General features: G+C 45.2%; 1 protein-coding gene across 2 annotated transcripts in view; it reads right to left on the reverse strand.

Annotated features, from left to right (window-relative positions):
* The window catches only part of LOC106604056 (large neutral amino acids transporter small subunit 4), a 56,957-nt gene that overhangs the window by 13,931 nt on the left and 30,469 nt on the right, over positions 1 to 12,557 (reverse strand). For both annotated transcript variants that reach the window (XM_045717486.1, XM_045717485.1), the window contains exons 6-9: positions 9,815 to 9,907; positions 9,196 to 9,329; positions 7,800 to 7,996; positions 6,722 to 6,865 (exon numbers count right to left, since the gene is read on the reverse strand). In XM_045717486.1, the coding sequence (XP_045573442.1) occupies positions 6,722 to 6,865; positions 7,800 to 7,996; positions 9,196 to 9,329; positions 9,815 to 9,907 (568 nt within the window). The remainder of the gene's footprint in view (positions 1 to 6,721; positions 6,866 to 7,799; positions 7,997 to 9,195; positions 9,330 to 9,814; positions 9,908 to 12,557) is intronic.

Below are 12,557 nucleotides of genomic sequence, written 5' to 3' on the forward strand. Positions count from 1 at the left end.
CAGTACCTAATACAGTAAGCTAAGGTTAACTGGTCACGCCTAAGGATAGGGTTTAATGCTAGCAGTACCTAACACGGTAAGCTAAGGTTAACTGGTCACGCCTAAGGATAGGGTTTAATGCTAGCAGTACCTAACACGGTAAGCTAAGGTTAACTGGTCACGCCTAAGGATAGGGTTTAATGCTAGCAGTACCTAACACGGTAAGCTAAGGTTAACTGGTCACGCCTAAGGATAGGGTTTAATGCTAGCAGTACCTAACACGGTAAGCTAAGGTTAACTGGTCACGCCTAAGGATAGGGTTTAATGCTAGCAGTACCTAACACAGTAAGATAAGGTTAAAGCAGAGGTAGCCAACCCTCCCTGTGGAGACCTACTGAGTGTGCAGGCTTTTGCTCCTGCCCTGCTGTAACACACCTGATTCAGCTGTTAGAGATCATTAGCTGATGAGTAGAATGAGGTGTGTTAGAGCAGGGCTGGAACAAAACCCTGCAGCAGGGTAGCTCTCCACAAGATGGTTGGCTACTCTGCACTATTACATGTTAGCAGTCTTTACAACCGAGACAGTAGCTAACAACAGGAAAGCTAAGAGACAGACAGGGTAGTTTTAGGTGAGGCTAGGGAAGCTAAGAGACAGGCTAGTCTTAGATGAGGCTAGGGAAGCTAAGAGACAGACCGAGGCTAGTGTTAGATGGTATATCTACTAGACTAGTCCAATAGGGTTAGATGGTATATCTACTAGACTAGTCCAATAGGGTTAGATGGTATATCTACTAGACTAGTCCAATAGGGTTAGATGGTATATCTACTAGACTAGTCCAATAGGGTTAGATGGTATATCTACTAGTCTAGTCCAATAGGGTTAGATGGTATATCTACTAGTCTAGTCCAATAGGGTTAGATGGTATATCTACTAGACTAGTCCAATAGGGTTAGATGGTATATCTACTAGTCTAGTCCAATAGGGTTAGATGGTATATCTACTAGTCTAGTCCAATAGGGTTAGATGGTATATCTAGTCCAATAGGGTTAGATGTTATATCTACTAGTCTAGTCCAATAGGGTTAGATGTTATATCTAGTCCCATAGGGTTAGATGGTACATCTAGTCCAATAGGGTTAGATGGTACATCTAGTCCAATAGGGTTAGATGGTATATCTAGTCCAATAGGGTTAGATGGTATATCTACTAGTCTAGTCCAATAGGGTTAGATTGTATATCTACTAGTCTAGTCCAATAGAGTTAGATGGTATATCTAGTCCAATAGGGTTAGATGGTATATCTAGTCCAATAGGGTTAGATGGTATATCTAGTCGAATAGGGTTAGATGTTATATCTACTAGACTAGTCCAATAGGGTTAGATGGTATATCTAGTCCAATAGGGTTAGATGTTATATCTACTAGTCTAGTCCAATAGGGTTAGATGGTATATCTAGGCCAATAGGGTTAGATGGTATATCTACTAGTCTAGTCCAATAGGGTTAGATGTTATATCTAGTCCAATAGGGTTAGATGGTATATCTAGTCCAATAGGGTTAGATGGTATCTCTAGTCCAATAGGGTTAGATGGTATATCTAGTCCAATAGGGTTAGATGGTATATCTACTAGACTAGTCCAATAGGGTTAGATGGTATATCTACTAGTCTAGTCCAATAGGGTTAGATGGTATATCTACTAGACAAGTCCAATAGGGTTAGATGGTATATCTAGTCCAATAGGGTTAGATGGTATATCTACTAGACTAGTCCAATAGGGTTAGATGGTATATCTACTAGTCTAGTCCAAAAGGGTTAGATGGTATATATACTAGTCTAGTCCAATAGGGTTAGATGGTATATCTAGTCCAATAGGGTTAGATGGTATATCTACTAGACAAGTCCAATAGGGTTAGATGGTATATCTACTAGACAAGTCCAATAGGGTTAGATGGTATATCTAGTCCAATAGGGTTAGATGGTATATCTACTAGACTAGTCCAAAAGGGTTAGATGTTATATCTACTAGTCTAGTCCAATAGGGTTAGATGGTATATCTAGTCCAATAGGGTTAGATGGTATATCTACTAGACTAGTCCAATAGGGTTAGATTGTATATCTACTAGTCTAGTCCAATAGGGTTAGATGGTATATCTACTAGACTAGTCCAATAGGGTTAGATGGTATATCTACTAGTCTAGTCCAATAGGGTTAGATGGTATATCTAGTCCAATAGGGTTAGATGTTATATCTAGTCCAATAGGGTTAGATGGTATATCTACTAGACAAGTCCAATAGGGTTAAATGGTATATCTAGTCCAATAGGGTTAGATGTTATATCTAGTCCAGTAGGGTTAGATGGTATATCTACTAGACAAGTCCAATAGGGTTAGATGGTATATCTAGTCCAATAGGGTTAGATGGTATATCTACTAGACTACTCCAATAGGGTTAGATGGTATATCTACTAGACAAGTCCAATAGGGTTAGATGGTATATCTAGTCCAATAGGGTTAGATGGTATATCTACTAGACTAGTCCAATAGGGTTAGATGTTATATCTACTAGTCTAGTCCAATAGGGTTAGATGGTATATCTAGTCCAATAGGGTTAGATGGTATATCTAGTCCAATAGGGTTAGATGTTATATCTACTAGTCTAGTCCAATAGGGTTAGATGGTATATCTAGTCCAATAGTGTTAGATGGTATATCTACTAGTCTAGTCCAATAGGGTTAAATGGTATATCTAGTCCAATAGGGTTAGATGGTATATCTACTAGACTAGTCCAATAGAGTTAGATGGTATATCTAGTTGAATAGGGTTAGATGGTATATCTACTAGTCTAGTCCAATAGGGTTAGATTGTATATCTACTAGTCTAGTCCAATAGGGTTAGATGTTATATCTAGTCCAATAGGGTTAGATGGTATATCTAGTCCAATAGGGTTAGATGGTATATCTACTAGTCTAGTCCAATAGGGTTAGATGTTATATCTAGTCCAATAGGGTTAGATGGTATATCAAGTCCAATAGGGTTAGATGGTATATCTACTAGTCTAGTCCAATAGGGTTAGATGTTATATCTAGTCCAATAGGGTTAGATGGTATATCTACTAGACTAGTCCAATAGGGTTAGATGTTATATCTACTAGTCTAGTCCAATAGGGTTAGATGGTATATCTACTAGACTAGTCCAATAGGGTTAGATGGTATATCTAGTCCAATAGGGTTAGATGGTATATCTAGTCCAATAGGGTTAGATGTTATATCTACTAGTCTAGTCCAATAGGGTTAGATGGTATATCTAGTCCAATAGTGTTAGATGGTATATCTACTAGTCTAGTCCAATAGGGTTAGATGGTATATCTAGTCCAATAGTGTTAGATGGTATATCTACTAGTCTAGTCCAATAGGGTTAAATGGTATATCTAGTCCAATAGGGTTAGATGGTATATCTACTAGTCTAGTCCAATAGGGTTAGATGGTATATCTAGTCCAATAGGGTTAGATGGTATATCTACTAGACTAGTCCAATAGGGTTAGATGGTATATCTACTAGTCTAGTCCAATAGGGTTAGATGGTATATCTACTTCACTAGTCCAATAGGGTTAGATGGTATATCTACTAGTCTAGTCCAATAGGGTTAGATGGTATATCTACTAGACTAGTCCAATAGGGTTAGATGGTATATCTACTAGTCTAGTCCAATAGGGTTAGATGGTATATCTAGTCCAATAGGGTTAGATGGTTTATCTACTAGTCTAGTCCAATAGGGTTAGATGGTATATCTACTAGACTAGTCCAATAGGGTTAGATGGTATATCTAGTCCAATAGGGTTAGATTGTATATCTAGTCCAATAGGGTTAGATGGTATATCTACTGGTCTAGTCCAATAGGGTTAGATGGTATATCTACTAGTCTAGTCCAATAGGGTTAGATGGTATATCTACTAGTCTAGTCCAATAGGGTTAGATGGTATATCTACTAGACTAGTCCAATAGGGTTAGATGGTATATCTAGTCCAATAGTGTTAGATGGTATATCTACTAGACTAGTCCAATAGGTTTAGATGGTATATCTACTAGTCTAGTCCAATAGGGTTAGATGGTACATCTAGTCCAATAGGGTTAGATGGTATATCTAGTCCAATAGGGTTAGATGGTATATCTAGTCCAATAGGGTTAGATGGTATATCTACTAGACTAGTCCAATAGGGTTAGATGTTATATCTACTAGTCTAGTCCAATAGGGTTAGATGGTATATCTACTAGACTAGTCCAATAGTTTTAGATGGTATATCTAGTCCAATAGGGTTAGATGTTATATCTACTAGACAAGTCCAATAGGGTTAGATGTTATATCTAGTCCAATAGGGTTAGATGGTATATCTGCTGGACAAGTCCAATAGGGTTAGATGTTATATCTAGTCCAATAGGGTTAGATGGTATATCTACTAGTCTAGTCCAATAGTGTTAGATGGTATATCTAGTCCAATAGGGTTAGATGGTATATCTAGTCCAATAGGGTTAGATGGTATATCTGCTAGACTAGTCCAATAGGGTTAGATGGTATATCTAGTCCAATAGGGTTAGATGGTATATCTAGTCCAATAGGGTTAGATGGTATATCTGCTAGACAAGTCCAATAGGGTTAGATGTTATATCTCGTCCAATAGGGTTAGATGGTATATCTACTGGTCTAGTCCAATAGGGTTAGATGGTATATATACTAGTCTATTCCAATAAGCCTGCAGTCTTACCAACTTCCATTCTCTCCACTACAGGAGAGAGAAAGAGCAGAGGGAGGAGGAAAAGAAGAGAGGTGCATTTTAAAACACACACAAGTCCTCAGCAACTCCTTCAAGACTGTTGGAAAAGCATTCCTCATGAAGCTGGTTGAGAGAATGTCAAGAGTGTGCAAAGCTGTCATCAAGGCAAAGGGTGGCTACTTTGAAGAATCTCAAATATAAAATATATTTCGATTTGTTTACAATTTTTTTGGTTACTACATGATTCCATATGTGTTATTTCATAGTTTTGATGTCTTCACTATTATTCTACAATGTAGAAAATAGTAAAAATAAAGAAAACCCCTGGAATGGGTAGGTGTGATCAAACCTCTGACTGGTACTGTATGTAGAAAACACATATACAATGACACCACTGACATACATGGCAAACATATCTCACCAGATCCTAACCAGATTACATATTCGATTTTTGTTAAAATAATCTTCTTCTACCATACAACATTCTCATTTGATTGTCATGATTCTTTTCCATATGGGGTACCCACCAGTGTTGAGGCCTCCAGGATGTGGTTCATAGCTCACCCAGCCCTAGCAGCAGTACCCACCAGTGTTGAGGCCTCCAGGATGTGGTTCATAGCTCACCCAGCCCTAGCAGCAGTACCCACCAGTGTTGAGGCCTCCAGGATGTGGTTCATGGCTCACCCAGCCCTAGCAGCAGTACCCACCAGTGTTGAGGCCTCCAGGATGTGGTTCATAGCTCACCCAGCCCTAGCAGCAGTACCCACCAGTGTTGAGGATCTCCAGGATGTGGTTCATAGCTCACCCAGCCCTAGCAGCAGTACCCACCAGTGTTGAGGCCTCCAGGATGTGGTTCATAGCTCACCCAGCCCTAGCAGCAGTACCCACCAGTGTTGAGGATCTCCAGGATGTGGTTCATAGCTCACCCAGCCCTAGCAGCAGTACCCACCAGTGTTGAGGCCTCCAGGATGTGGTTCATGGCTCACCCAGCCCTAGCAGCAGTACCCACCAGTGTTGAGGATCTCCAGGATGTGGTTCATAGCTCACCCAGCCCTAACAGCAGTACCCACCAGTGTTGAGGCCTCCAGGATGTGGTTCATGGCTCACCCAGCCCTAGCAGCAGTACCCACCAGTGTTGAGGCCTCCAGGATGTGGTTCATGGCTCACCCAGCCCTAGCAGCAGTACCCACCAGTGTTGAGGATCTCCAGGATGTGGTTCATGGCTCACCCAGCCCTAGCAGCAGTACCCACCAGTGTTGAGGCCTCCAGGATGTGGTTCATGGCTCACCCAGCCCTAGCAGCAGTACCCACCAGTGTTGAGGATCTCCAGGATGTGGTTCATAGCTCACCCAGCCCTAACAGCAGTACCCACCAGTGTTGAGGCCTCCAGGATGTGGTTCATGGCTCACCCAGCCCTAGCAGCAGTACCCACCAGTGTTGAGGCCTCCAGGATGTGGTTCATGGCTCACCCAGCCCTAGCAGCAGTACCCACCAGTGTTGAGGATCTCCAGGATGTGGTTCATGGCTCACCCAGCCCTAGCAGCAGTACCCACCAGTGTTGAGGCCTCCAGGATGTGGTTCATAGCTCACCCAGCCCTAGCAGCAGTACCCACCAGTGTTGAGGCCTCCAGGATGTGGTTCATAGCTCACCCAGCCCTAGCAGCAGTACCCACCAGTGTTGAGGCCTCCAGGATGTGGTTCATAGCTCACCCAGCCCTAGCAGCAGTACCCACCAGTGTTGAGGATCTCCAGGATGCTGTTCATGGCTCACCCAGCCCTAACAGCAGTACCCACCAGTGTTGAGGCCTCCAGGATGTGGTTCATGGCTCACCCAGCCCTAGCAGCAGTACCCACCAGTGTTGAGGATCTCCAGGATGCTGTTCATAGCTCACCCAGCCCTAGCAGCAGTACCCACCAGTGTTGAGGATCTCCAGGATGCTGTTCATAGCTCACCCAGCCCTAGCAGCAGTACCCACCAGTGTTGAGGTCTCCATCGCTGAGGGCCTCCAGGATGTTGTTCATGGCTCCCATGTAGAAGATGAGACGGAGCTGAGTGATGGACATGGTGACCAGAGAGAGGATGAAGAGAGGGCTGATGATGCTCTGCATGAATGACTGGGCTGAAGGAGAGAAGCGGAGGTAGAGAAGAGATGTTTGGGTTAGGGTTAGTGACAATGCCCCATCCACAGGGCATGAGTGGTCACTGAAGGGTTTGATGAACATGAAAACAATGTAAACCATATACCATTGCCGTCTCAGTCACCAGATCTCAACCCACTTGAACACTTATGGGAGATTCTGGAGCGGGGTCTGAGACAGCATTTGCCACCACCATCAACAAAACTACAAATGATGGGGAATTGCTCCAGGAAGAATGGTGTCGCATCCCTCCAATAGAGTTACAGACACTTGTAGAATCTATGCCAAGGTGCGTTGAATCTGTTCTGGCTCGTGGTGCCCCAACGCCCTATTAAGACACTTTATGCTGGTGTTTCCTGTATTTTGGCAGTTGGCTGTTTTGTTTTAAAACATGTTTTTCTGTTTCGTTGTTGTGTTTTACCTCCTTTTTTTTCCTCCCCAATTTCGTCATATCCACTTACGATCTTGTCTCATCGCTGCAACTCCCCAACGGGCTCGGGAGAGGCGATGGTGGAGTCATGCGTCCTCTGAAACATGACCCACCAAACCGCGTTTCTTAACGCCCGCCTGCTTAACCCGGAAATCAGCCGCACTAATGTGTTTCGGAGGAAACACCATTTAACTGATGACCGAAGTCAGCCTGTAGGCGCCCGGCCCGCCACAAGGAGTCGCTATAACGCGTTGAGCCAAGTAAAGCCTCCCCGGCCAAACCCTCCACTAACCCGGACTACGCTGGGCACAATTGTGTGCCACCCTATTGTACTCCCGGTCACGGCCGGTTATGACACAGCCTGGGATTCGAAACCCGGGTCTGTGGTGACACTTCAAGCACTGCGATGCAGTGCCTTAGACCACTGCGCCACTCGGGAGGCCACATTGTGTAATGTTGTATAAAGATACGAGCTGGGTCCTTACATTCCTCATTGGGTTTTTTGCTGACCTCCAGGTCCATGGTTGAGAGACAGAGTTTGTGTCCATCCTTAGTGGCCAGCTCTTTCTCCTTCGGGTTGCTGCTCACACTCAGACGCTTCCCCACTGTGGTCACCTGATGGTAGAACTGCTTTCCTGTGATCTTATGGTCAAAACCCAGCCAACTGAACTTTACCTTCACACTAGGGAGGGAGGGGAGACAGGGAGGGAGGGAGGGAGGGAGGGCGAGGGATGGAGGAAGGAAGAGAGAGTCACGTTATTCCAGTGTAAATGTAACACAGTACAGTTAAACATTCCTGAGCTGACCTGGAGCTTGACCTTTAACAGTACAATACATACTACTGCTCATTACATGAACATACAGCCTACCCTACCCTCACACTGATGGAAAATACTGCACATGTAGCCCCCCTAATGGCTGGTATTACTGTTACTACTATGTGTGTACCTGTAGTCCATGTCCTCGGGCCTGGTGTGTGTGTGTGTGTGTGTGTGTGTGTGTGTGTGTGTGTGTGTGTGTGTGTGTGTGTGTGTGTGTGTGTGTGTGTGTGTGTGTGTGTGTGTGTGTGTGTGTGTGTGTGTGTGTGTGTGTGTGTGTGTGTGTGTGTGTGTGTGTGTGTGTGTGTGTGTGTGTGTGTGTGTGTGTGTGTGTGTGTGTGTGTGTGTGTGTGTGTGTGTGTGTGTGTGTGTGTGTGTGTGTGTGTGTGTGTGTGTGTGTGTGTGTGTGTGTGTGTGTGTGTGTGTGTGTGTGTGTGTGTTGTGTGTGTGTGTGTGTGTGTGTGTGTGTGTGTGTGTGTGTGTGTGTGTGTGTGTGTGTGTGTGTGTGTGTGTGTGTGTGTGTGTGTGTGTGTGTGTGTGTGTGTGTGTGTGTGTGTGTGTGTGTGTGTGTGTGTGTGTGTGTGTGTGTGTGTGTGTGTGTGTGTGTGTGTGTGTGTGTGTGTGTGTGTGTGTGTGTGTGTGTGTGTGTGTGTGTGTGTGTGTGTGTGTGTGTGTGTGTGTGTGTGTGTGTGTGTGTGTGTGTGTGTGTGTGTGTGTGTGTGTGTGTGTGTGTGTGTGTGTGTGTGTGTGTGTGTGTGTGTGTGTGTGTGTGTGTGTGTGTGTGTGTGTGTGTGTGTGTGTGTGTGTGTGTGTGTGTGTGTGTGTGTGTGTGTGTGTGTGTGTGTGTGTGTGTGTGTGTGTGTGTGTGTGTGTGTGTGTGTGTGTGTGTGTGTGTGTGTGTGTGTGTGTGTGTGTGTGTGTGTGTGTGTGTGTGTGTGTGTGTGTGTGTGTGTGTGTGTGTGTGTGTGTGTGTGTGTGTGTGTGTGTGTGTGTGTGTGTGTGTGTGTGTGTGTGTGTGTGTGTGCGTGTGTGATGTGCCGACTGATGTGCGTGTACTGTGTACCTGTAGTCCATGTCCTCGGGGCCGGGGAAGGGTTCCAGGGGCCAGTTGAAGAAGCAGTTGAAGAAGACGATGCCGGAACACGCTGCCCAGACAACCATGATGGTGATGAAGGTCACACCAAGGTCATAGATCACCTAGGATACAACAACAACAACAACAACTGTTATAGGTCACCTAGGAAACAACAACAACTGTTATAGTTAAGTTATAACAGTTGTTGTTGTTGTTGTGTCCTAGGTGATCTATAACAGTTGTTGTTGTTGTGTCCTAGGTGATCTATAACAGTTGTTGTTGTGTCCTAGGTGACCTATAACAGTTGTTGTTGTATCCTAGGTGATCTATAACAGTTGTTGTTGTTGTATCCTAGGTGATCTATAACAGTTGCTGTTGTTTCCTAGGTGATCCATTACAGTTATTGTTGTCGATGTTTCCTGTATCACAACCAGCTGTGATTTGGAGTCCCATAGGGTGGCGCACAATTGGCCCATCGTTGTCCTGGTTAGGGTTTGGCCGGTGTAGACCGTCATTGTAAATAAGAATTTGTTCTTAACTGACTTGCCTAGTCTATAACTCATTAATTGTTTGGATAGTAAAACAATTGTGTGTGTGTGTGTGTTACCTTGACTCCAGGGAAGGTGACAGCAGAGGAAGCGTAGGAGCCGATCATCAGAGCAATGAATGTAGAACGCAGATTGCCAAACATGTTAGGGAGCTGGGGAGAGAGACAGAGAGACAGAGAGACAGAGAGACAGAGAGACAGAGAGACAGAGACAGAGACAGAGACAGAGATAGAGATAAGAGATAGAGATAGAGATAGATAGATAGATAGAGAGATATAGAGAGAGGGGGAAGCAGATGGAGAGAGAGAGAGAGAGATGGAGAGAAAGAGATGGAGAGAAAGAGAGAAAGGCAAGGGGTAGAGATAGGAGGAGAGAGAAAACAACAATTAAAACACAAGTAACTTTCTATTTCCAGTCTACTGATACGTGAAAGGACATCACACTCCTGTCTGTAGTATGCTACTCCTTGCTGTCTCTCTGAGGGTTTGGAGTCTGTAGCATGCTACTCCTTGCTGTCTCTCTGAGGGTTTGGAGTCTGTAGCATGCTACTCCTTGCTGTGTGGTGTCTCTCTGAGGGTTTGGAGTCTGTAGTATGCTACTCCTTGCTGTCTCTCTGAGGGTTTGGAGTCTGTAGTATGCTACTCCTTGCTGTCTCTCTGAGGGTTTGGAGTCTGTAGTATGCTACTCCTTGCTGTCTCTCTGAGGGTTTGGAGTCTGTAGTATGCTACTCCTTGCTGTCTCTCTGAGGGTTTGGAGTCTGTAGCATGCTACTCCTTGCTGTGTGGTGTCTCTCTGAGGGTTTGGAGTCTGTAGTATGCTACTCCTTGCTGTCTCTCTGAGGGTTTGGAGTCTGTAGTATGCTACTCCTTGCTGTCTCTCTGAGGGTTTGGAGTCTGTAGTATGCTACTCCTTGCTGTCTCTCTGAGGGTTTGGAGTCTGTAGTATGCTACTCCTTGCTGTCTCTCTGAGGGTTTGGAGTCTGTAGCATGCTACTCCTTGCTGTCTCTCTGAGGGTTTGGAGTCTGTAGTATGCTACTCCTTGCTGTCTCTCTGAGGGTTTGGAGTCTGTAGTATGCTACTCCTTGCTGTCTCTCTGAGGGTTTGGAGTCTGTAGTATGCTACTCCTTGCTGTCTCTCTGAGGGTTTGGAGTCTGTAGTATGCTACTCCATGGTGTCTCTCTGAGGGTTTGGAGTCTGTAGTATGCTACTCCATGGTGTCTCTCTGAGGGTTTGGAATCTGTAGTATGCTACTCCATGGTGTCTCTCTGAGGGTTTGGAGTCTGTAGTATGCTACTCCTTGCTGTCTCTCTGAGGGTTTGGAGTCTGTAGTATGCTACTCCTTGCTGTCCCTCTGAGGGTTTGGAGTCTGTAGCATGCTACTCCTTGCTGTGTGGTGTCTCTCTGAGGGTTTGGAGTCTGTAGTATGCTACTCCTTGCTGTGTGGTGTCTCTCTGAGGGTTTGGAGTCTGTAGTATGCTACTCCTTGCTGTCTCTCTGAGGGTTTGGAGTCTGTAGTATGCTACTCCTTGCTGTCTCTCTGAGGGTTTGGAGTCTGTAGTATGCTACTCCTTGCTGTCTCTCTGAGGGTTTGGAGTCTGTAGTATGCTACTCCTTGCTGTCTCTCTGAGGGTTTGGAGTCTGTAGCATGCTACTCCTTGCTGTGTGGTGTCTCTCTGAGGGTTTGGAGTCTGTAGTATGCTACTCCTTGCTGTCTCTCTGAGGGTTTGGAGTCTGTAGTATGCTACTCCTTGCTGTCTCTCTGAGGGTTTGGAGTCTGTAGTATGCTACTCCTTGCTGTCTCTCTGAGGGTTTGGAGTCTGTAGTATGCTACTCCTTGCTGTCTCTCTGAGGGTTTGGAGTCTGTAGCATGCAACTCCTTGCTGTCTCTCTGAGGGTTTGGAGTCTGTAGTATGCTACTCCTTGCTGTCTCTCTGAGGGTTTGGAGTCTGTAGCATGCTACTCCTTGCTGTCTCTCTGAGGGTTTGGAGTCTGTAGTATGCTACTCCTTGCTGTCTCTCTGAGGGTTTGGAGTCTGTAGTATGCTACTCCTTGCTGTCTCTCTGAGGGTTTGGAGTCTGTAGTATGCTACTCCTTGCTGTCTCTCTGAGGGTTTGGAGTCTGTAGTATGCTACTCCATGGTGTCTCTCTGAGGGTTTGGAGTCTGTAGTATGCTACTCCATGGTGTCTCTCTGAGGGTTTTGAATCTGTAGTATGCTACTCCATGGTGTCTCTCTGAGGGTTTGGAGTCTGTAGTATGCTACTCCTTGCTGTCTCTCTGAGGGTTTGGAGTCTGTAGTATGCTACTCCTTGCTGTCCCTCTGAGGGTTTGGAGTCTGTAGCATGCTACTCCTTGCTGTGTGGTGTCTCTCTGAGGGTTTGGAGTCTGTAGTATGCTACTCCTTGCTGTGTGGTGTCTCTCTGAGGGTTTGGAGTCTGTAGTATGCTACTCCTTGCTGTCTCTCTGAGGGTTTGGAGTCTGTAGTATGCTACTCCTTGCTGTCTCTCTGAGGGTTTGGAGTCTGTAGTATGCTACTCCTTGCTGTCTCTCTGAGGGTTTGGAGTCTGTAGTATGCTACTCCTTGCTGTCTCTCTGAGGGTTTGGAGTCTGTAGTATGCTACTCCATGGTGTCTCTCTGAGGGTTTGGAGTCTGTAATATACTACTCCTTGCTGTCTCTCTGAGAGTTTGGAGTCTGTAGTATGCTACTCCTTGCTGTCTCTCTGAGGGTTTGGAGTCTGTAGTATGCTACTCCTTGCTGTCTCTCTGAGGGTTTGGAGTCTGTAGTATGCTACTCCTTGCTGTC

This window comes from Salmo salar, chromosome ssa04 (assembly GCF_905237065.1).
Source record: "Salmo salar chromosome ssa04, Ssal_v3.1, whole genome shotgun sequence".
In the NCBI taxonomy this organism is placed as follows: Eukaryota; Metazoa; Chordata; class Actinopteri; order Salmoniformes; family Salmonidae; genus Salmo; species Salmo salar.